Source organism: Malaclemys terrapin, chromosome 17, assembly GCF_027887155.1.
Source record: "Malaclemys terrapin pileata isolate rMalTer1 chromosome 17, rMalTer1.hap1, whole genome shotgun sequence".
Lineage (NCBI taxonomy): Eukaryota > Metazoa > Chordata > Testudines > Emydidae > Malaclemys > Malaclemys terrapin.
Window position 1 is genome coordinate 2,273,129 of NC_071521.1, and position 25,895 is coordinate 2,299,023.

Sequence of the window (25,895 nt, forward strand, 5' to 3'; positions counted from 1 at the left end):
GGGGTCTTGTTTCCTTTCTGCTCTTCCTCACACCACATCCTTTGAGCTGTACATGTGCATAGATGGGAGGAGTCTACATATGCAACATGTCAGAACAGTGTTGAATTGAAAACAAAGTGCAAAAATTAGTGGAAACAAAGTTGTATATATTACAATAAAATAAGCTTGCAATGCTGGCTTCAGTGCCATTGCTGAATATACAGAACATGACATGAATGTTACAATGCAGAGACGCGAAACCCAGTCACAGTTAAACTGCTCTCCTTTTTAATCAGTTTTTACAGAATGATATAATACATTAATAATCACAGTAGAGACAAGATGGGTTTCCTGTATACAAGATTGTGCAAGCTCATTAATTTAAAATGTTAAAGGCTTTACCAGTTTCAAGAGAGGCAGTACAAAGCTTTTAAATAGAGGTGAAGCACAATTAAAGGTACAGAACACACAATAGTAACTCAGCAATTAATTCTCAAGTAGTACAGGCTCAACCAAGCTATCAGCTGTTACCCAAATAAAAGGAGTACTTTCCCCTTCCTATGGTCCACTATTTTTTCTGCTGCTCCAGGTTCTCCTGCCACACAGCTAGCCTAAGGCTGCTTTATATATATAAAAATATATATATATATGCCACATAAATTACTAGACTTTAGACAAATATGCTTCACTTTCATGCAGCTTTGAGAAGTGGGACTGCTCTTGACTGCTTCCCCTTTCTTAGTCTACTAATTTCCCTCTACAAACTATTCAGCATTAACATAGCAACGAAATCGCAAATTTCTGCTAGAATTTGGCTTAATAGAACATCAACATTTTCAAACTAAATCTGATCCAACACTTGGTGCTCACCACAAACTCACCTACAGTAAAGAGATTGTGTTTGTGGCTTCTTCCTAAAATTTATGGCAGTTACATTCAGTATTTGGTAGTACAAAAAAAAAAAAAAAAAAAAAAAAAAAGCCATACATTGCAATTCCTCTTGAAGAACAAGCTTTAAAAAGAAAAATCATCAGGGGTTAGAAGTAAAAGGGGATTCCCCTGCAGATGAAAGAGCCAAGCCTCTTCCCTCCTGCTCCCCATCCCAAGAAAGAAAAATAATGCCTTTGTAACATGTATGTGCCCAATCATATGAAATCACAGACAGGTGAGTACTCCTTACTCCTACAGGCAGTACAGTCCTGAACTTCAATAATTGGGCCTTAAGTCTGCATATATGATCGCTATTAATAACCTCCACTCCCCACCTCCCAAAACATTTTTCAGTTCACTGTTAAGTGGCTGAAGTAATTCTAACAGCAAGCACTGAAGTTCTGAGTACTGATTCAATGCAATGTGTGTGCATGGCTGGCTGGAGCCTTTTGGCAAAACAGTTCTTTTACTGTTTGGTCCTTAATGTGCTTTCCATCTTTGTTTTCTTACTATTGCACAACAGAAAACGTAAAGTCATCTTCCTGTACATATAATTTAACATTTTAAAACAAAATCAGGACACCAGGAAAAAATAGACACACACATTACAATAAGATCCCTAATTCTTTGGAAAGCCTAATTCTTTTACTACATTTATAACAGTGTATAAAAGGCTTTTACAGCAGGTTAAAAAAGAAGCAAAGGACCATCCTGCTGTGAAGATTCTCACCTATATTGGGGCTTATACAAATATTTACCATTTAAAAAATTGTTCAAGTTCTTCAGTAACTTTTCTATACAGAAAAGCAGCGAAGTGATACAAATGTGAAGAAAATGGTTTTTGCCAGGAGAAAATAACTTTCCAGTAGAGAGAATAAATCCTGAAGACCTGATCAAGCTGATCACAGAATCATAGATCAACTCCTTTGTGTCCAGACTGCTCATAATAAAAAGGTAAAATGCACGATAATCATTGACTATCATTTGCTCCCCCTTAGAGAGCTTTGTGCCAAATGTTAAATATAAGAAAATGACAGGTTTTAGAGACCAAATATTCTCTGTCACAAAAACCAAAAATTGCAGAATTAAGGGTACGTCAGTAGTTTGATATCAACACAGCAAATTCTCAGTGATAATTTAACACAACAGAACACTTCTGAATTGTGGCATAACAAATGTACGTTGCTTTTAGATGTAATTCTGGCTCTCTCTTAAAGGGCAGTATTGTGCTTCGCTGCTGAATGTTATTGGTTAGGGCGGTGAATGCAATACATTAGCACCAAAAAACCATGACGGCTAAACAACTAGAGTATTAACAATGCCATTCAGACTCAAGATCACAGTAAAGCAGACTACAGCAACTCCATTGCTACTAGAAAGTATTGCTGTACCCTGTAAGTCTATAATAGAGGAGAAAGACTATAAACAAAACTTCAAAAAAAAAAAATACCATCTCACTTGATTCCCCATGATTTATTTAACACGATAAAAATGATATATTGAATTACACATTAATGATTAAGTCCTTGAAAACAAAGGTTTCTTTCACTGAATTATGCCTAGATGGGTAACACAATCACATCTCAATCACTTAATACTGTACATAGATTGTTCTAATTTCAGTTAATGACTCTCAGAAGTAATAGTTACTTAGATTTTTATGGATTCCCTTTTTAAAAAACTCACGTGGCTTCTAACATGTGGTATGTTGGCTTTTTCCAGTACACAAAAAAAATCTTCAACCCATTTTTAAGCAGTGTTTAGAAATATAAACTGTTCTTCTATTTAAAGAAGGGGTGCAGATTATGTCATTTCTTTTACCGCTCAAAGCCAGCACATCTGGCTCACCTCACTGCCAGCAAAGAGATGTGCACTGGGAGGAAGAGGAGAGAGCGAGGAGTAATGCCAGCATCAAGGGGTTAAGCAGTGTGCCTTTTACAAAAGAAATTGATCGCCATCCTTTTTTAGAGAGATCTACAAGAACAAAGGCCAGTGACCACTCACAGGCATATAAGAAATGGCTTGGGCCAGCTCTGGGAACTCTATTATTTTGCTGGTCAAGGAAGTGCACCTGCTCTTCTCGTAATTGTCAGTTTCAAATGGGAGAGGGGTGAGAGACATTTGCAAAGATTCCGTGAACTGATTTCATGATGTGTTTTATAGGTACTTTAAAATATTTTATATGAATAGTAAAACCTGCACTGCTAGAGAAGACGATACAAAGAACATATAGTAAAAAAACATTCACTGAAACCCCTGGCATGTGTATTTAATGTGAATAATCAAAATATATATTACAGTTTCAGGTTCTGTAAGGAATTCTGTTTGGGGTTTGTACAGTATACACAGTATTTCAGATGAAAAATATTACAATAAGGTATATACTATTCCTTTTTATATTAGAACTTCTCTATTGAAACTTACAGCCCCTCTCCTCTATAAATCCAAACTATTTATTTAAAATGCTCTAATTCCCGAGCCAAAAATTTTAAACTTTCGAGTGAGAGCCCTGTGAATTGTAAATTCCAGTTTCAGAAAGTTCTGTAAACTTTATTAAATTTTAATAAATATTTAGGTTTGCCCTTTTTAAACTTATCCTATTGAGGAAGTCATCTCATTACCCAATACAGTATGTCACAACCTGCTGTAGGAGAGAGAAACTGCTTCTTTGCTGGTTGAAAGGATAATGAGTCCAAAGAGGACTGCAGTTTATTAAATATTATATAATATATTTACATTGTCCCCAGGTTTTAATTTTACCATAGGTGAAGTACAATTTATAATTATGTCAACTGCTACAAACTTTCAGTGCAGCTGGTGTTTTCTTACAAAAGGTGTATTAAGCTAGAAAGGTTCTTAAAAGTGCTTGCCATGATCTTTTTGGTTGGAAACAAAGAAAATGAACAAATTTACATCAACAGAAGTCTAGGGGAAAAATAGTGTGTGTGAAAGGGGCAGTGACAGCAGAGTTTCCTAAACGATTTTGAGAATCCACAATACCTGAAAAATGTGGTCCCTTTTTCCCGTGCTAATCCCTAAAGGGGGGAAAGATGCAACCAAAACAGAGAGGAAAGAAAACCTGTTAAATTAATTAATCTGATTAGTAAAATTTTTTTTAAACGCTTCCACTCTGTACAATATTATACAAGGAAAGTATTTCTTCAGCCTTTGAAACAGTTGATATACATTCTTACAGGCTCTTTGCTGCTAACAGTCTGTCTACATAGGTGCCCTTTTGGGTCACTTACGATCATCAATGGTTTTAATAAATTCAACTGCTGCTGTGAACTGCATCCACCAGTAAGATTCTTCTCCAGTTAAACAGTTAGCATAGAAGCTACTAATGTACTGAACAGTGGACAACAAGCAGGGTGGGTTTGCCTGGGGGTGAAAAAGAAAAGGTACATGCCACAATTAAGTTTGAGACCGATGTTTTAAAGAGAAGTGTTACAAATATAATAGAACAGAAATGGAATGTTATGTATATAAGCACCCCTCAGCCTAGGTTTTGAATATAACATACTGGTAGGGCAGTGACTGTTCAGACAAATACAGACACCATTCCACACACAGAAGCAGCTCCTTGAGCACCGTATGCAAGAACTGGCTTTGCTAAGGAGGCATGCTGGCCAACGCACTAAGGTTAACACTTATTCTCGCCAGAAAGAGTCCCAGGATCTTTAAAATTCCATCCAGTCACCTGTGACTTCCACTGGTACAAAGGACTATGATTTTATCAGCTCACACAGGAGAGAGCAGCCTCCAATTCCTAGTTCTTTTGAGTCAGCAAATGCGTGTAAGTCAGAGTTCTAATGAGGAACCTGGCCTTAGGCAAGGCTGTTCTCAGTACCAACTGAGCCACAGGCAAATACTGAGGTACAGCACTTTAGCTGATTGACTCCCAGATTTGCATATAATCAGAACAATGTCCCATCTGTGACTAACTTTCTGGTTCAAGTTGTGCCATAGAGATGAAGTCTGCACTTTAAATCAGATATACAGTCAACAGAATGCATAACATCTCTTCAGAGGATTTGATGGTTTACCACAAGAATTAAAGGAAACATACCTATATCTATCTATAAAGTATCTATGTTCTCTGCTAGAAGTCTCACCTTTATCAGAACAAACACCAAAACAGGAACAAAGTCATCTGCCCCAGGGACTGAATCTTCATTGGCCAAACTCAGCAGGTTCATGATGGTTGAACACATTCGCAGAATACACTGCACTTTGTCCCGTGGGGTTTTGTAAGCGCTGATTGTGCGGATTTCGGACTGTGCAGATGGCCATGGTGCCTCCCGGAGATACACCTAAAGAGAAGAAAAACATTTCCAATTCTAGTCAGTCCAAGCGATTAAGGATCTTCTGCAGTGCACTCTAATACTGGAGACTTACAGGTGGGAGCAGCACACCGAGGAATGGGAAATTAAGGGACAAAATCGATACAGTACACCTCATCAGGAAGCCTCCCTCATTCTGTGTATAAACAACACTGAAGGGAAGTAATATTAATGGTGCGATTAGCACACAATCAGCTTGTTCTTTCATTGATTTTCCCCAAGACAGTGTTTCAGAAGAAGACCGAGACATAAAGTTCTAGCTTCCATATAAAATGATTTACTGACCCTCACCTGTTCAGAGGTGCAGACCAAGAACTGAACTGGTAGCCAGAAATGCATGAGTTCTAGACCTGCCTCTGACATGGACTTTTTCCTGTGACACTGGACTACTCACTTAACCTCATTTTGTTTCCATCTCCCTACCTGTTTTATAGGGATAATAAGTTCCTTCCTCCCTCCTGCATGGGGGCGCTGTGAGGATTTACTGTTGTAAATCAATCTGAGGAAGAAACATGCTGCATAAAGGGTGAAGTATTATCCAGGTTAAAAACCATTATGCTAGGACTAGTTGCTGAAATCCTGTGCCGTCGCACAGGTATAATTCTTAAAGTCATGTGTGTAAAAAAGCTGAAAATAGCTGAGAACTAAAAAATTAGATGGTAACAAAATGCAAGTCCCAGTGATGATTGAAGCTGGTGATATTCTAAACAAAATTGGCTCTCACCCATTTGTAGCTATTTCCATTGCTTCACACTGATTCAACACTTGCATCTGAAGAAGTGAGGTTCTTACCCACGAAAGCTTATGCTCCCAGTACTTTTGTTAGTCTCAAAGGTGCCACAGGACCCTCTGTTGCTTTTTACTGATTCAACAGACATTCTAGGCTTCAGAGTGGATGGTTGGACTTGACATCTGTCCATCAGGGATTGCTTGGGAATAATAGAATTATCCCTGCCTCGATGTGGGGATATAGATTACTAGAAGTACTTTCCAACCTAGGTAATACTACAAGATTTTAGTTTACCTGGTGAATATAAACCACAACAATGATGTACATGAGTCTTGAGCCCTTTAGCTAAGCCACCTCTTTTAAAAAAAGGTGTTTTTACAGAGTTACTGCTTGTCAGCTCAGGTGGGTTGGATATTGTTAGTGGCATTTTTTTAAATGAAGGACCCTCCATATTAGTTTACCATTTGTCACTTGTGCACTGACTAATATTAAATACACCTTCAAACTTGTGGTTGCATCAGTGGAGTATAACAAACAGTATCACCCAAGGACAAGGAGTAAATTGTACAGCTACGTCACCTGCTTTAAGAAGAGAAGTGCTATTATTTCCTCTAATTTTAAATACAAAAAATAGAGGGAAGAAGCAGTTGTTACCTCTGGTATCTGAAGTGCTCGGTGGTTTGCAGTCACTACCTTAGACAACCTTTGGATATGCTCGTGAAGGACCCTGAAAAAGAGGGGGAACAAAAGTGAAGTGAGAAAAGGAGAGCGCCAGCCACCTCAAGAGACCAAATGTAGTTTTCATAGAAGAGGCAAAACCCCCTTTTGGATTTCCCAGACAATAAGACGAGTTTATAAATTAGACCTATCTGAACAATACACTGCAGACATAAGAGTGAGCAACTGGAACATCAGGTACAAATTGTAACCATGGTCAGTTTGCACTGGCCTCACTAACAGCGGGATGTGTCTTATGGTACACCAAATCCAATACCATGCTGGCTGCAGCGGTCAAAAACCTGGTGCCCTAAGGAAGATGAAAGACCCAGGAGGCACATGGCCAACTGCACTAAAACTGTAAATGGAGGGTGTGAGCGCCCTTAAGAAGGTTTTAATTATCCACTGTGCAACACAAAACTACAGGGTTTATCATCTAGTTCCTACATCAGACAGTTAGGATTATTTTCCTCTGGTTTTAGTAGCGTGCTGCGACTGCAGATCTTTGCATAGGATGCTAAAGTAAAAGCCTAAAATAGTTTCTCTCTCTCATACAGAAAACCTATTTAATGTAAACACTTAATTAAGGCAAAGCAAAGAGGTTGTGTGGTAAGGCTGGCTTATCTGCCTAGGCACTCAAGTTTGTTTCCTGGAAAGAGCAGTGCTTCTTTCTCTACACACTGCGAGATAACTGAGGTACATCTAATCTTGTTCACTTACTGGTCACGCAAAATGTCTCCATCCTGATTCGGGTAGAATGAGAGTTTGAAAATGCGATTCATCACACTGCGTTCGATGGCAAGCTGTGCGTCCTGGAGCTGCTCTTCGCTGGCATTTTGCCAGATGACATCCTGGGCCATGGCCCCATATAAAAACTGAAGAAAGTCTTCTACTTGGGCTGTTTTATCGTCTGCTGCAGTGAGTTTCTGGAAATCTGAATACAAAGCGAAAGGAGGAAATTCAACTAAAAAGGCAAATGAAAGCAGTTTCTATGGCACTTCCAGAAAGTAGAGCCAGAAACTGGTCAATGGGGGTAAGGGTTCTTGTTTGTAGCTTTGGGGGTGGGGTGGTGGGGACGGAGTATGGGGAGGAACATGGTCATTCCGATGAAGAAATTGGAAAAAAGTAGAGAATACATTTTGCAGACTGTGTGGTCTAAGCACTCTGCTTGGCACTGCACTACTCACTTCATTTGAGGCCGTTTGCAAGTTACCTAATTCTCATGACTCACCCCTTCTCCCCCAAACACAGATACTTTTCTGCCTCCCTCATTGGGCACTAGGAAGAGGAAAAGTACGAAGTGTAATTACTGTAAAGGTCACCAATAGGGACCAATATCGTTAAGGCTGCCAGACATTATCACTAGGAAGGGAGGAGATTAAGAAAGCCCATGTGTACCATTTTCCAGTCTTGTATTTGATTAAATATGCATTGTTGCTATTGTCATATTAATGTAACAAAACATATACTAAAATACAGGGCATGCAATGCAGCCAGGGTAATGCAATGGGTAACAGGACCACTGGCCATCTCTCTTGGTTCCTCCCACTTAGGAAGCACAGCTATCAATTCCACCTCCCTGCAGCCAGTTACTAATTCTTCTCTCCAAGCCTAGCACCTCAGACATTCTTTCAGGACCAAATTTCTCCTTTCTGCCCAGTGAAAATGTTTATGAAGCTGCTGCACAGCAAAGCCCAAAACCATGGAGTGACTGTGCATTGCTTGTTTCCTCTAAGTTTCTCTGCTTGGATTACTTTCAGATTCTATATATGGATAGATTTTTAAAAGCAGTTATTTTAAGGCAGTAGTTCTCTAGACTGAGGTACCCTGTGCCAAGATGAATCCCATGTATAAGCATAATACAGCTTTCCAAACACCAACTGTTCCCTGTATCCTCTGAGACACAGTCAGACTTGGTTTCAACCAGTAAAAAAATCTATTCTAGGAGTCTAACTTGAGGCACAGTCTATTTATTTTTAAATACTGAACACAAAAAGGTACAGATGACCCACACTCTACATTAAATTACCTTGAATGAATTCCCTTATCTTTTTTTCTTTGCTTTCCAGAAGTAACCTCACACAAACTGTGGTGAAATATCTGTTGGCCACTTCCTTATCACGTAATACCCTCTGCAGGAGCCTTTCCAGATGGGCTTGTGTGGTCTGCAGACCTTGGCGACATCGAGTTAAATAAGCAATATATGGAGCCCTTTTCCTAAAATTAAAAATGCTTTTCTCATTAGGGATTCCACAATAAAGACAGAAGTAGGACACTCACTACCTAAACCTGGTTACAGAAAGGCATGAGAGGAGTCTTCAACTCTCCTAGGTTTTATAGAATAACAAATCCTGAATTCAAGCTATTGGACAACCTTCTGTTTAGTGCCTCAGACTATGTATGCAGTAAGACACAACTATCCAAATTCCAATGCTGGCTCGCTGACTCCACAGCCCTCCCACTCCAAGAAGTGAGAGACTGCAGCAGAATCGAAATGCAGGTCTCCTGTGTGCCAGTGAAGAGCAGCACCCTCAGACTGGCCTAACAACATTCTCTTACTGGAGTGTGTTACTAGTTGGGCTAATTTAAGATTCAAGCCTTTTATGTAAAAAGCAACAGAGGGTCCTGTGGCACCTTTAAGACTAACAGAAGTATTGGGAGCATAAGCTTTCGTGGGTAAGAACCTCACAGAACCTCACTTCTTCAGATGCAAGTAGTACTTGCATCTGAAGAAGTGAGGTTCTGTGAGGTTCTTACCCACGAAAGCTTATGCTCCCAATACTTCTGTTAGTCTTAAAGGTGCCACAGGACCCTCTGTTGCTTTTTACAGATTCAGACTAACACGGCTACCTCTCTGATACCAAGCCTTTTATGGTTCATTCCCAGAAAGGAGGGAGAATTTTAGCATTTGGTGGGAAAGTGGAGATGTCAAAAGTTGTCTTTTGCTAAGCCAAGTTGGACACTTCCAATCTGCTAATGGATAAAAACCTGCACATGGCAACTGCTTAATAACGATACACAAAACAAATTACCTATAATCCTCTGCAATGGAAGCCAGTAGCTTTCGACATGTTCGGTTATCAAAGCGGCTTACACAGCGCATTGTCTCCTGCAGTTGGGCCATCAAATTCTTATCTTGTAGGTTGATAGCTTCAGCTAACTGAACTTTCAGGAAGCACACAATTTCATTATCTGACCAAAAACATGACAGAATTAGTATTATTGCCTACATGGTTTTTCCCACAGACAGAAAACAGGTGAAAGAGTGCTTTTATCTGAGAGAGCTGCATGGAAAAGCTGGTGCACATAATACTTTCAAACCATTACACTGATGCATGTTAAGCAATATCCACCACTCGTGTTATTTTGATATTCATTTGCCATAATTATTTAAGAAGGGCCTTTAAATGCCCTAGATAAGGGATAAATAAAGGAAAATCTGCAAGTAAAAAATGTAGAACTGCACATACATATATTACATACATGTGCAGTACGCACACTTTCTTTAAGCAAAAAGCGGAGTTAATCTGAAAAGACACTAACTCATCTAGTGCAGCCTCTCTCAATTTCCGACCGTTTCTCTGCCGCTCCATTTTATAATGTTTTAGCAGGAGGCTATTCCCTGGGATACTCGGGTTCTGCCTACACTATGTTACAGCACAACTTTGCCAAGTACCTGGTTACAACACACTGGAAACTGGGATTTGTCAGGTTGTCCCATGCGTGGGAGAAGCATGGAAGAAAATATGAAGATGAGGGTAGGAGTAGGAAAAACGTCAAATAGAGAAACGTGGGTTTGTACATGTAAGAGGATTTACCATCAGGGTCGGTGTGATCTGGTAGGCCATTTCTTGTCGAATGGGTCAACATTGGGAAGGCAATGGAATCTGCTGAACAAAGAGCCAGTCTCAGTTTCTTCTTTGCATCCCTAAAGAGAACAAGTGTTATTTTCTCTAAATACAGCGTTGCTTAAAACACACTTGCAATGACAAGTATTTACATCTTTTAAAATCTCTTAGAAACTTTTTAATGCAATCTTAACAGACTCAGACGGTAAAGATTTAATATTTTCAAATAGTGCCAACAGCATTGATGCTTTTGACGATACGCCACTTAGTTCAGCTCGTCAAACAAAATGCTTCCGTTTAACACTTAGCTTTTGAAAAGGTATCTTTCAGTAAGTACTGGAATGCAACTTCATGAAACTTAGTCCAGACCTTGGTTCTTTCGAAATCTTTACCAACTAAAATTAATGACATCTTTTCAATGAATTGCATGCTCGTGAAAGGTGTCCAGCTTAGCAACCCTGAAGACTGACATTCTCAATCCATAACAGGCACAGCATACAGACCTCATCACGCTTCTTCTACAATGTTCCTCAACACTGATCTGGAGTGGCCTCCCAGAATGCTCGGACTATGAACACTAATCTTTGGCCTTTCCACTGGGACAGTCAAGGTTGCTAATAATTGGACAAATGAAGTGAGGCCCTACATTCAATTCACGGGCATTTCTGTTTGTCTGTAACCAGTAACTTTTGAACACTGCATTCAATCAATTCCCGAATTTCAGGAAACTTTCTAGATATTAATGAACAGAATCTTACTGATTTTGGCAAAAGATGGACAACTAGAGAAGCCTGATTTTCACAAAATCAGGCCCACACAATGCCCATTTGGTGCTGCAGGCAGAAGAATCTCTCTAGTGCTACTGCTGCCTAGAGATATCACACGCAACAGCTCTCTCTCATTGGGAGTACAGCTTGGCCTACATAAGCAACAGAGCATTTTCAGTTCCAAAGTGCCAGAGATGTTTGTACCAAAACAGCAGAACTGTATTGGAAAAGCTGAAGATGGCACATAAGAAAACAGTCCCTGCCCCAAAGAACTTACAATACAGGATGCCCTAATTATGTAGGCACAAGTCCACAAATAACTGGACCGATACCAAAAACTCATGTAGTTTACTGAAGAGATATTGATAGTAACTGAATGTAGTTACTATTAAGCAGGGCTGAATTCAGAGCAATGACCTAGAAGCCATAGATGCAATATCCCAGTACCAACCCCCTGAGCAATCCAGTCACCTTGTGTATTTATTAGCTAGTGCATAATATTTAAACATCTCTACATCAACCCTATACTATTTTAGACATGCAGCCCAGATGTCTGGGATCTTCATTAGGGAATTACCTTTCAGTGCTTTCTCCCAACACAAACTAAATATCTTAATTCCTTTAGCTAACACGAATCCACATGAATGTATACAATTATGGGAGGGTTTTTTTTAAGTGTCAATCCTAAATGGTATAGGCACAGAGACAGATGGAACCAACTGCTTCACTCCAAAGTTATACAGGCTCATTAAAATAAGTATGAGACCCTTTAACACAGGAGGTTTAAATGCTGGAAGAAACGGGAGGTAGAACAAAAAGGAGAAACCTAGAATGGAGTAAAGCTGAATAAAATAGATGATAGGTGAAAAAGGGCATACAGCTACATATGCTTGTAAGGCGATATAGCCGCAAAAAGCCAATGAAACTTTGGACTGCATTTGTGGAGGCATCACATCATGGGAAAGGGGTGTAGGTCCTTCTCTATACAGCTGTGGTGCAACTGCACCCGGGCAGCCGCATTCAGTTCTTGGGCCCCTAATTTCCAAAGAGACAGGAGGAAGTTTGGCAGAGAGCAACAGAAATGATCAGGGAGCTGGAAAGAAGGACAAAAAAGAGACCCAGAAAGAGAGAGAAATTATTTGGCATACTAAAAAGTATGAGTAGGAGGAAAAGAGTGGGACTAAGCAGAGGGAAATATAGGTGGAACATTAGGAAAAACTTCTTGAGAATGTGCACGAACAGCCTGAAAAATACACTCAGAAGAAGTGGTGGATATCCTACCATTTAACTACATATTTTAAACTACACTGGACAAAATATCTGGAAGTCTACAGTAAGAAACAATACTACTGGTCCCCAAGAGAAATATTCTTTTCCACTATACAATTTAGGATACCTACAGATCAACCACATGGCTTCAGCTTTTGTCTTAATCCAACACCAAAATCAAAGTTACACACACAAAGATTACGTTTACCTGTAAGAGAAAGCAGAGTCTTGTGGCTGTGCTACTTGACTTGCAGAATCTGGGAGGTCATCAGCTGACATATTCTGCAGGGCTTCATCACGTGGAGAGTCGTGTATACTCTCACCATCTCCAATTACATCTAAGCAAACATTCCAACAGAGAATTCATAGAAAGGAACTTGACTGTCTAGTACTATATTGTTTGTTTTCTTTTTCTCATTTTTAAATTTCCAAGAAGATTTTTTAATTATATGGAAAAGAAACCTAGGTCAATCCAGCCATCAAAAATATAAATAAATAGAATTTTAAAGTAGATTTAAAAAGATTCAAAATATGTAATGTACAATTTGCTTTTAAAAGGAACTGTATAATTCTGTTTTAGGTCTCAATTTCCTTTTATTGTTTTCCAATTCTTCTAAAAAAATTGCTAATATGAGATGCATAAACTAATGAGATGCATAAACTAACAACACTGAGAACTCCCAATTGATTCAATCAAGGAGTTCTGGCCTTGGAGATTATTGTTTAGCTCCCACTATCAGCGCAGATGCAATTATAAATTAAACAAAGAGAAACCTCCTTGTTTCTTGCACTAGAGAGAGTGTTAATACAGTTCAGATGTTAGTACTATCATTTGACTAGAATATTTAAGGGGTGTTCAACTTTATCACCAAGAGGTTTTCTGCTGCCCATTTTCTAATGTTGTGGCAGTAGCGCTACAAAAGTTCTTACCTGCACTTTCATAATTTACTATAGCTCCTTCACTTGGGCTGGTTCGCTTAATAGCATTCCTATATTTGTCCAGGATATCCTCTGCAGCCTGTGCCTGTGCACTTAGTCTGGGATTGGGATCATCTGAACAATGAGGAAAATATAACAGGAATTAGCTCCATGTGGTGCTGAGTTCAATGCTAAGAGCAAACAACACTGCATAACAAGTTTAAAACTCATTAAGTCTTCAGGGCAGGTACTGACTAACCACAATAACCTCCCAGTTAGGAAGCTAATTTTTAATATTCAAAATTTTCTCTCTATACTAGTATATATATTCCTGTAAAAGGTAACGTTTTGGCTGTCCCAGGAGAGCATTTGGGATGCATATGCTTAGTAAAGGCGCTGCAAGGGCAATATACAAACCTTGAAGTGTTGAGAATCTCTCAGACACAAAGTCATCTTTGTCTTTTTCTTGTTTTTCTTTTTTTCTAAATGGTATAGGAGCTGGAAATTACAGAAAGTCTGTATAAGACACATTATACATGGAGACAATAAAGCATGGAATTACAAACTACATTTAGAAACTGTAAGAAACAGTAAGTTTAACATCAAATAAAGTCTCCATGAAGGGTATTTAGATGTGTAAGAAACTGCAAAGGTGACGTCTGAAGCTTCTCAGTAACACAAGTCCTCTTTAAATACAAAAATTAATGATACCCAAGCCTGTGGGGTGAAACAGGCAGCCTATTGTGATCATATTACAAATTATGTCCTTAACAGCTACTAAGCTAAGCCAGACAATCAGCACCCCCAAAAAGCCTTGAAGCACAGTGCCTTCTGAATTCAGTATTTTCATTTACTGGATTAGGAATTGAAACTGGCTGGCTTCACAAATTTACTCTAGACATATGTCCACAGATCCAGAGTCATGCACTGATTATAGTGCTGTCAGCTGTTTCTGGAAACTACTTCCAATTAATGGTTCCTGATAAAAGTCACAATCCACTGTGCAATACTAAAATATGTAGAAAAACAAAATATTTTTATACAACTGAATTTAAGTCCAATTCATCTAAGAAGAGTTACCCCTCTGCAAACTGGGGACAATACTGTTCTATTTTCACACGGGTGTTGTGACATTTAACATTTAGATAATACCTCACATATGCAAAGTCTTAAATTCTAGAGATTATCTTTTAGACTGAATGTATACCTAATCTCCTTTACTTCTAAAATGGTACCAATACCCATAAATTCAAAGACTCTTTTGTGAGCTACCGGCCAGATGTCATCATTTACAAGACCTCTGACTCTGCACTATCTGATTTTGTTAAGTAATTAGCATAACAACCTCAGATTAAAACAATATAGAAAGGGCAGATAGTACTGTGAGCCTGGACTGGTTGCAACCTTCATGTAGTCAACTATCCAGACTGACCATTTAATATATGATCTCACAGTAACTGGAGAGTTAGTCACAGAAGTTTTCCTATCAAAGTGCAGATTTATTGAAAGCAATGTACAGCATTTCTAAAGGCGCCAAGAACGTGTAAACGTGAGACTCTGTTACCTTTGGGCATGGCAGAAACGAAACGCTTTCTCCACCAGGGTTTGTTCCTGTCAGATTTCTCATCATCACTATCTTTTCGTTCCTCAATCTATAGGGAAAGTGACATGATTTTGTAAAATGGAAGACTGAAAAATATTTTCTTGATTACCAGTAACAGATCATATCACATTACCCGCAAAACAGCACTACAACAAAGTAAAATAACCTGCTCTTGAAAGTTTAAGTCCTCCCTTGGAGGGGTGTTTGTAAGTTTGAGTGTAACCATTTGTTCTGGACTAAAAGTTAGTGTACAACAATCCAAGAAAATCTCTCAAAAAAAAGGCAATGTTTGTTTTCATTATGTTGACGCATTTACCACTACAAGACTTTATGGTTAGAGATTCATTTTGGGGGTCCTACAACTAAAGCATGTCACAAATTGGAAAAGGGACCTTGTCTATTTGGGCCATTCACCACATCTTAAGCTTTGACTTTTATAAGTCATACTACACGCCACCTTTCAGAAGGTGCCAGAATTGCACGAGGCTTCCCTAGTTAATATATTTAATGCTAACAACACTAGAGACACATTTCTACTCAAAAATGACATGTGAGAAAAAGAACAAAGATACAAAATCAGTTCAGCTTCACAACGAATGTCTTACCTCTCCTCTAGAGGAGTCTTTACTGGGGGATGACGAAGAGGACTGAGGAGCAGGCACTGAAGCAGCTGCCCCAACGTTGGGTGTTTGTGTAGGAAGCTCCCTTTCTTCATTACCAGGCCGCCTATTCCAGCCAGGGTCACTCATAGGTCTCCGAACTGATGACACTATGTCAGAGCTCCTGCTGCGGACCAGCCTTTCTGGGTAGGAATGCCTTTGTTTGAACGCCTCCAAATCAGTTGGGATTAAGATGTGGGAGCCAAAATTTGGTAATCTGGCCTCATTACCTCCCATCGCTCCTTCCAAGATTGGGGGATCTGGCGGCGGATGAGCGGGTCTTGCATAGTGCACTTTAGGCCTAACCACTGCTGATACACCTGAAGCAATGAAATATTACATCATTGAACCAAACATTAGGATTATACCGTGGTGGTTATGTGTGTACGTGCATTTCTCAAATGGGTAAGATTTTTTTCCCCAACTAAAATGGACAGCAGCCTTTGTTGTACAGTAACTCCTCACTTAAAGTCATCCCGGTTAACGTTGTTTTGTTGTTACGTTGCTGATCAATTGGAGAACATGCTCATTTAAAATTGTGCAATGCTCCCTTATAACATTGTTTGGCAGCCACCTGCCTTGTCCACTGCTTGCAGGAAGAGCAGCCCGTTGCACCTAGCTGGTGGGGGGCGCTTGGAACCAGGGTGGATCGGCAGCCCCCCTATCAGCTTCCCGCTCTCCTAAGTTCCCTGTGCAGCAGCCTCCCTGCAGGCTATCAACTGCCAGCAGTTCAGCGGTCCCTCCCCACACTGCCATGTGCTGCTCCTGCCCTCTGCCTTGGAGCTGCTCCCGGGAGCCTCCTGCTTGCTGTGCAGGGGTGGGAGAGAGGGGGGCTAATGTTAGGGTGTCCCCCTCCCCCCTTGCTCCTGTCCCCCACTTACCCCATCAATAGAACGGGGGGAGATACGACAGGGCTCAGGATGGAGGGAGCTTGCTGGCCGCAGCTGCTCTCTCAACTTCCTGATGTATTTAAAAATGCAATGTACTCAGAGTGGGGCCAGCGTACTTAAAGGGACAATGCTTCTCTCTCTCTCACACACACACAGGGTGTGTGTCTCTGTCTGCCATGCTGTCTCCCCTCCCTCCATTTGTGCTGCCTTGTAGAGCGTGAGGCTACATTAACAACGTGTTAACCCTTGAGGGCTCAGCCGAGTGCTAGTTCATCATTTAGTGGTAAGGCATTCCCTGGGAAATATCCCACCCTCTTCCACCCTCTAACTTCACCACCTCAACCAAGCTTCACAATCATCATTGCTATGTACAGTATTAAATTGTTTGTTTAAATTTTAAACTTTAAAAAACTTATAACTTAAATATAAATAATTTCCCTGGAACCTAACTCCCCCCTATTTACATTAATTCTTATAGGGAAATTGGATTCGCTTAACATCATTTAGCTTAAAGTTGCATTTTTCAGGAACATAACTACAACGTTAAGCGAGGAGTTACTGTATTGATCTTAAAAACAAGAATAGCTCATTCTTTACAATTTACCTTCGTGTGATGACAAAGGGTCAAACAATGCAAGCAAAGAGTCCGACTGAGAAGGGGGAGAAGTCAACTGACTGGCTCCTGAAACAATACAGAAAGTGGGTCTGCATGTGCCATGCACTATTCACTGCTTCTTAGCTAGACAGCTGCACCATACAAATGTATTCACAGAGCTTATGAAACAGGCAGCATTTAGATCCTTTTACAATGTTAATAAGTGCTTAACACACTTCAAAACGTACTGACAGGAAGGCACCTGAAAAGCACTCACAGGACTAAACAGTTAAATTATTATAAAAACTGTAAAACACCACACAGAGCACAGTGAGGGGAGTAAATCTCAAGTGCAAAAGAGCAGTCAACCTAACTTGGTAGAATTAGATAGAATAAAGACTTAAATCTCAGACTCTGCAGTATTTCATCACCTCCTCTTTCTATTCATAAGCATAAACACATCTGCTGAACAAATATGGAGAGAATGATTGTAAGCGGTTTCTCAAAAACCAGAAAATACATTTTCTAAATAGAAGTGAACTTTTTTTCTACGCAGCGTTTAACCCACTTATTCTTGCTGGGATGTACAGTGTTAAAAGGTTTTACAGTCACAAGTTTAACAATTCCTGATGAGCTTTCATCTAAGATGCAGTTTATTTTTCACTTACTATCCAAGGGCTTTACTTACCATGAGCTGTTTCATCCATATCAGGACTTGTCACTGAATCTTTCCCTCCAAAGTCAGAGCTACACTCAGACCTAAGGTCCTCGATCTTATTAGGAATATCCTCAGAGGTTGCACTAATACCTTACAAATAACAAAAGAAGGATCTGTGAGGGTCTTTGAGACAAAAAGGACACAGAAATCAAAAATGTTAAACTTTTTTGTGACAGCTGCAATGAGCTGGGGTGTTCTTGCTGCCAACTCCCTAACACTGAATTCAAGAGAAATGGCAGCTTGACATTCTGAGAGCCATGACTTTAGAATCTGTCCTGGTATAAGGTTTTGTAACCTTCGGGTTCCATCTGTTTATTCCGCTATTTAATATACGCATATATATATGCTTTGATGCTATGACTGGCAATATAAAGGACCTTAAGACAGACAAATAATTTGCACCAACCTATGACAGGAAATGTAAGTAAGATACAGAGACAGAGACGACAGAGGTATGCTACACAAAATGGGATGAAGAGAAGCTGAAGGCAGGTGTCCATAGTGAGATGTAAGGAAATATTAGGTGATTTCTTAGATTCAAAACACCCTATTGCAAGTCTCTGCTTCTGAACAACAGATTCTTTGGCTTTCACTCTATTTTTAGTAGGATGAAGAGCATGGTACTACTACTCTGGAAATCAGAGTATGAGCACCAGACCAAAAAAATCCTTTTATGGATGAGAATAAATATGATGAAACTAAGCACATGGCAAAACATACTGGTTACCATCTAATAAAGCAAAACTTGTTCCTGAAAATAAAAACACACCTGACACGACGCTGAGGCCTGGTGTACTGGGACGAGAACTGACCTCCCTCACATCTGTGTCATCAGAGGTGCTGCCCAGCCCAGAACAGCTTTCCAGCTCCTGCAGTCTTTCCTCCTGCTTTAGGTCTGGGGCCTCTAAATAGGAAATGGTGTGCATGCATTACTGCCTGATGTTATAGTCTCTTACAATTCACATGCAAAAAGACGGTGTAGGGATTTAGATTAATGTAAAGAGAGTCTAGCTAACTTTGTGAAATGTACTCTGAAATGGCAACAAATAATTTGAGCTATTTCAGCCGATTCTACTTTGCTGTACTGCAAGCAAAACAATGCAGATAGTCCTTTATATCTGCAGGGGCATTTTGCTACATCTATTTTTACTCTAACAAAAATCAAAATTTGAATTATTGAGTTTCCTAGTCAGAGACTATGGAATGATATATTAAATGCTCATGAAAACATTGAGAGTATGTAAAAATTCTGCCTAGAAAGATTCCCATAGTTCTACGGTGCTCCTTTTATTCTTAGTTTTTCCAGAACACTGCAAACAGTCACCAAGCCATGCTAGATCTGCTCTCACATTATAATTTATTCTTCTGTCCATCCTGGTAAGATTAATGGAGTCACAAAGGTTAGCCCCTCCTGTGCATTAGAAATCTTTGTGCACTACACGTAACTCACCCAAACGAATTAAAAACAAGACATATACCACAGCACATCTACCATCTTCCTAGTCATTGCTCATCATACACCCTTTCCCCACCTCACAGCATGCTACCCAGCCAAAGGGAACGGCTACAAACCAGCTTATTTTGTGTATCCTGAGTGCTATATGGGTATTTGTATTCACAATATGTCAATCTTAAAGACTTCCATAATTCTCATAGTTTTATTTTGGAATAATAAGAAATCATCTTTGTTTGAAAAAGGACCACTATGATTATTACCTGCCCTCTGAAATAGCTTGTGGTCTTTGGGCAGGTAATATTCCCTCTCAAAGTAATGGTTTCAAGTGAAGCACTTATCCAAAAATATTTATGAAATAATGCTCTGCAGTTCATGTCAAAGACCAAACTAAAGATGAGTTGCAGGATTCTGACCTGAATCACTTGGCAATACCTCCACACTCCAAGCTTCACTGGTGGTTTCGGAGATGGTTGACCCTGTGCAGGGGTCCAGCAGCACAGATCCTGAACCTGGCAAACACAGCAAGCTGCCAAGCATGTTCTCTGCAGCTGCACCTGCACAACCAAGAGGGAAGAAAGGATCAGGTAGGAAAGATGAGAGGATTCTGGTAAGACAGACACCATAAACTGGGTGTCCAGTATTAAGTAATTATAAAAGACACACAACATCTACGGGGGAGGGGAGAAACAACAGAAGAAAGTATCATAACAAAGGCAGGACAGATGTCTAAAGTTTTCCTACAAAGAAACTTAGATTTAACAACACATTTATTCCTAACTACACAGAGACTGAATAAGAGCTCATTCGGGGAGGGGGGGGGGGGGGGAGGGAACGAGAGCTCAGTGGTTTGAGCATTGGCCTGCTAAACCCAGGGTTGTGAGTTCAATCCTTGAGGGGGCTATCTGGGGATTTAGTTGGGGATTGGTCCTGCTTTGAGCAGGGGGTTGGACTAGACGACCTCCTGAGGTCCCTTCCAACCCTAATAATCTATGATTAAAAGCCTCCTTGCTTTGCAGCAAGCTTAAAGTAGTTTTCATGTTGGATGTGCTGTCAGTTACCTGCAATTTCTTGCAAACGGTCTTCATCAATATTTGGATCAAAGTCACTGCCCAAGACATCTGTGCTCCAGGTCTCACTCACAGTTTCTGATATGTCCCTATCATCAGTCAATCCCATCATATCACGAATTTCAAATTTACGGAGCTTGTCATCAAGATTATCCTGAGTCGTAGCTACGTAAAAATAAAAGGTCTCAAAAATTCTTCAATATGCTATATGACAGGAAACTAATTCTGTCAAGTAAAATGCAGTTTTAAATAACAAGGATCTGTACAGCACTTTAATAATAATCACAATAATTTGTATATTCAAATAGATGCAATGTGACAACATTCTTTACTCATATTTGAGAAACACTAGAGATTTACTTATGAGAGACCGTTTAAAAAAAGTGTATATATTTGCCAAACATAGAGCTATCATAACTGTCTACAACTATGAATGACAGACATCAAGGAGTGAGTAAATTATGGTGAAAACTGACTGGAAGGGAGATTAGTTTGTGGAAGGGAAGAGGTTGAATTCCTATCAGTTGGAACACTTTGCCCTCTCTAGTTCAGGTGTCGGTAACTACAAAAATATCTACGGTCTAACATTTCCAATTGCTACAATTCAAATCATTCTTTTCCCTCTTGAAGAGGAAGGCATCATAAAACAAAAATTTAAAAATATTTTATTATAATGACTAAGATTTCAAAATACAATATAAGGTCAATGTTCTAAGAATGATGTTAACATTGTTTTAGTGGACAACAATAGCTTGCTAATGAAAAAATAAATGAAAATGTGAGATATTCAAAAAAGTGTGAAAGTAATTAAACGATGTAGAAAGCCCCTTTATTCATCTCAGACATACCCAATTTAGAGATTCAAAACTGATGGACTTAGAGAAATTGTAACAGTCTACTTGCTTTGAACTGTGTATCTGCACCTACCTTGTTCATGTTCTAACAGCTGCAGGGCTTCAACACCATTGCTCCCAGAAGGCCCTGCACCAAGCTCTGACACAGACTCTCCTTCTAAATCCAAAGAGGACACAGAATTGGAGCGATTTGAAGGACCTGATGAAAATTGATTTTCCTGTTAGATTTGTTCAGATCAGACTATTTGTTTTCTGAACTCGTAGCATAAACAGTACAAGATGCAACTTACTAGCAAGACTGCAAAAAAATGAGCTGAAGCCTGTCATTTTCAATACAAATTAGCAATTTATGTGAAATACTGAACTGAGGAACTCAAAAATTCTCCTCAATATGGTGAACTATTTAGAAAGTGTGTTAAATACCAACATCTCAATTATCTTGTAGAAATGTAAACTGGAACACTTAGCACTCCAGTAATTAACACTTTACAACTTTGTAGTGCCACACAACAACATTTACTAATCTTCAGATACCTTGCCACACATGGTTAGGACATCAATATTAGTGTACTAGCTTTTAGCCAAAATTCAAATACAAACTTTTGTAATTATTAGTTTTCTCTAATAACTTGATTTTGTTTAATCTTGAAAAACAAGAAGAAGAGAAAAAACTAATCATGGAAAGTTAAATAAAATAACATATTACCTGGAACATTTGAACGGCCTGTAGAAGCCTATTCAATATCCCAGGGAATCCCCTCTTTGCTGTGTGTGATACTCATATAAAAGAGCTGTTGTTCTAGCCTCCTAACATTTTGGCATACAAAAATATTGATGAAAATAAGATTAAAAGTCAGTATGTGAACTAGAAATTTACGGACAATTTAGATTGCAGTTATGCCAATAACATGCACCAAGTTGAAAATCCTTTTATCAACTACAGTCATGTTTTGTTCAAACATGAAGGCAGGCTTTCAAGGGAAAATGAGACAGCCTTTGCAAAGACAGATATGACATGCTGTATATAACAGAAGCTTCCTTTAGAATTAAAATCTGACACACAAAACTTTTTGAATACTTAAGTAACCCTTCACCTTCAGATATTCCTTCCAGATTATCACTGCAGAGGGAAAAGCGCAAGGTTTTATCAGGTTTACCGTGGAGTTTGGTTTCATCAACAGGGACATCTCCTTGTCCTCCATCGGCAAGCTGCATGTTTAAGACCTATGGGGGGGGGGGGGGGGGAGAGAGAATCAACATGTTTAAATTGACCCAGAAAAATAAATTAATTTTATTTACAAATCAGTCTAACAACTGAAACCAGATTTTTTTCCCAACTTTTCTAGATCTTTAATGGCATCGTCAATATCTAACATTTCACATTTGAGGAAAGGTCATTTGAATCAATACTGAGCACATTTCTGCAAAGTAACAGCCTGGTGCGATTTTAAAAGAGCCAAGATTTAGACATGCAGTATATCATGAAAATGGAACCTCAACTAACTTTTTACTCTAATGGCACCTTAATATCACATAGCAATCGATAATTACAGCACTCCAAGAGGAGGGAATCTGAACTATTGGGCAAGACACTAAGGAAGTATGTTGTCCTCTTATTCAAAGGACACATTATGCCAACAGCTGCAGATGGATAACGCAATACTTGGATATTCAGCCTTTACAAGCTCTGATATGGCAGCTCAGGTTTGCTCCCAAGCAATGCATCATGAAGTAACATCTCCACAGGTTTGGCATAATTAATTCTTCATGATTTATTATGCTGCAGTAGTTAAGTCTGTTTCATCACTTTCATTCTAAATACTATGTTTCAAGAGTTTATAACTTGGGCATGCACAGTAACTTCAGTATACAAAAGTTTCTAGAGGATTAGCATAAGACTTAATATGCTTGCAAAGCACAGAACAAACCAGTTCCTTTGGAAACACTAATATCTCTTGGATCTATGAATCAGAAGGTTTTACCCTACTAAGAAAGATGAGGTATGTCTCTGCACAGAATGACAAGGCAGGGATGGCTTAATGAAGGTGGTGTTTATATGCTTTCAAAATCCAACTGCAGACATCACACGTTTACCTGGCAGCAGAGACACACCAAAGCCATATAAAACACAATACTTTCTTTACCGTTGTCCTCCAAGGCTTCTTCAGAGTCATTAAAATTGACCAGGTGTCACCTTATGCGCACGCACACCCACACCCACCCACCATCAGGGAGGAAAGATGGATAAATACTCTTAATTTACTACTTAAGTACTTAAAATGTCCAAGCAACCTTCTCTGAGATCCTTCCTGTCCCACAACAGCAGAAAGGCAGAAGATTCAGGAAGTGAACCATTGGCTAGGTAAGTGGTGGAAGGTTTTAGTTTTCTTAAACATTAGTCTAACTTCTTTTGGGAGAGGGATCCATATAGTTTGGATGGCCTCCACCTCAATAAAAAGGAAACAAATCTCCTTGGGGACAGCCTGGTTAGAGTAATCAGGAGGTCATTAAACTAACAGCAAAAGGGGATAGTAAAAAGAGGGAAGAACTCATCACAAAATCAAGATGTTGAGTACAAAATTAATCAAGGAACCAAAGGACACGAAGAGACGAAATTCCTGAATTGCCTATACACCAATGCTAGGAGCCTGTAACAAACAAAAAGAATTGGAATTGCTCATTTGTGAGCATAAATTCAATCTATTTGGTATTACTGAAACCTGGTGGGATGTACCATACTATTGGAATGTTAAAATCAATGGTTATAACCTATTTAGGAAGGATCGAGTAGGCAAAAAGGGAGAGGGAGCGGTATTTTATGTCAAAAATGGCATTACCTGTTTCCGAGTCACAGATAACTCGGAAGAAAGTGATGTTGAATGATTATGGACCAATGTCCTAAGATATAAAGCATACGATGGGGTATTAGTTGGTGTCTGCTACAGACCACCAAATCACACTAGGGAACAGGATGACGGCCTCCTTACATGCCTATCTATAAATTGCAGGCAAAAAACCGTGTATGATCAGGGGGGATTTCAATTTGAGTGTCATATGCTGAAGGTCTCATGCTGCCAGTACTAAAACATCCTTGGAATTTCTAAACATTATAGATGACAATTTCTTAACTTAAAAGAAAGACGTGGGAATTCTTTATTAGATCTTGTCTTAATAGATAAAGAGGACGTGACCACAGAACTAAAATTAATGGTAGCTTCGAGACAAGTGATCATTCCTTGATCACATTTATAATGTACAGAATAAAGTCCAAACCAGCAATATATATACTTGGTGCTTTACTAGGGCCAAATTACAAAGCTGAAAACAATTATGAGCCAAATCAGCTAGGAGGAAGAATTTAATCAGAAAAGTGTGAATGATAATTGGGAATCATTTAAGAACATCTTACTGGACGCCCAAAAACTCACAATTAAGGAAGAACACCACACTAGTTAAACAAGTGAGCTTGTTCAGAGGGGAAGTGAAGGCAGCTATAAAAAAAATAATTAATAATAATATATAACCAATGGAAGGAAAGGGAAGTTGACAGAAATGAATATACATCAGAAATTAGAATTGTAAAAAACTGATAAGGGAAGTAAAGGAACCCAAGAATAAATATATGGCAAACAGCATTAAGGACAATAAGGAGTATTTAAAGCATATTAGGAACAAAAAGAATCCTGACAAAAGTATTGGTCCATTACTAGATGGAAATGGTAGAATCGTCAATAATAATGCAAAAAAAACAGACAAGATAGTTTAATAAATATTTCTGTTCTTTATTTGGTGAAAAAGAAGATGATATAGTCTCATCCAGGGCTTTAGAGCGGAGCTGGAGTGCGGAGCAGCTCCGGAGCAGAGGAGCTGCAGGTTTTTGCCTGGAGCTGGAGCAGAGCCGGAGCACAGCTCTAAAGCCCTGGTCTCATCATATGGTCACGATATGACTCCTTCCATTCCACTAGTATCTCTGCAGGATGTTAAACAGAAGCTACGAAAGTCAGACATTTTTAAATCAGCAAGTCCAGATAATTCTTTGATGCAAGAGTTTTGAAAGAGCTGGCTGAGGAGCTTGCTGGACCATTAATGATTATTTTCAATATGTCCTGAAACCTCCCCAGTTCTCCAAAGGGCCGTAAGATAGGTAATGTTATGCCAATTAAAAAAAAAAAAATAAACAGGATGACCTGGGCAATTACAGGCCTGCCAGCCAGACACTGATCCTAGTCTCAATTGAGACTTAAAGGAGGGCAATGTAATTAATGCAAGTCAACATGGGTTCATGGAAAATAGATTGTGTCAAACTAAATTTATATTTTTTTTGATGAATTTACAAATCTGGTTGATAAAAGTAATAGCGTTGATGTAATATACTTAGACTTCTGAAAGGTGTTTGACTTGGCACCCCACAACATTTTAATAAAAAACTAGAACGATATATGGCACATGTTAAATGGATTAAAAATGGCTCTCTCAAAATGTAACTGTAAACTGAGAATTTTCATTGAGAGGCTGTGTTTCCAGTGTGGTCCTGTAGGGATCAGTTCTTGGC

The 25,895-nt window shown here is 39.2% G+C and overlaps 1 protein-coding gene across 3 annotated transcripts in view; it reads right to left on the reverse strand.

The window, feature by feature from the left end:
* Positions 1-244: 244 nt before the first annotated feature.
* The window catches only part of GAPVD1 (GTPase activating protein and VPS9 domains 1), a 66,776-nt gene continuing 41,125 nt past the window's right edge, over positions 245-25,895 (reverse strand). For 2 of the 3 annotated variants that reach the window (XM_054007351.1, XM_054007353.1), the window contains exons 8-26: positions 22,438-22,567; positions 21,417-21,542; positions 20,481-20,654; positions 19,836-19,976; positions 18,736-18,870; positions 17,937-18,056; positions 17,258-17,335; positions 15,710-16,083; positions 15,066-15,153; positions 13,919-13,999; positions 13,514-13,636; positions 12,792-12,921; positions 10,518-10,627; positions 9,732-9,891; positions 8,729-8,916; positions 7,420-7,633; positions 6,637-6,709; positions 5,025-5,222; positions 245-4,290 (exon numbers count right to left, since the gene is read on the reverse strand). In XM_054007351.1, the coding sequence (XP_053863326.1) occupies positions 4,150-4,290; positions 5,025-5,222; positions 6,637-6,709; positions 7,420-7,633; positions 8,729-8,916; positions 9,732-9,891; positions 10,518-10,627; positions 12,792-12,921; positions 13,514-13,636; positions 13,919-13,999; positions 15,066-15,153; positions 15,710-16,083; positions 17,258-17,335; positions 17,937-18,056; positions 18,736-18,870; positions 19,836-19,976; positions 20,481-20,654; positions 21,417-21,542; positions 22,438-22,567 (2,784 nt within the window). In that variant the 3' untranslated portion in view covers positions 245-4,149. The remainder of the gene's footprint in view (positions 4,291-5,024; positions 5,223-6,636; positions 6,710-7,419; positions 7,634-8,728; positions 8,917-9,731; positions 9,892-10,517; positions 10,628-12,791; positions 12,922-13,513; positions 13,637-13,918; positions 14,000-15,065; positions 15,154-15,709; positions 16,084-17,257; positions 17,336-17,936; positions 18,057-18,735; positions 18,871-19,835; positions 19,977-20,480; positions 20,655-21,416; positions 21,543-22,437; positions 22,568-25,895) is intronic. The other variant, XM_054007352.1, reaches the window with a different exon arrangement.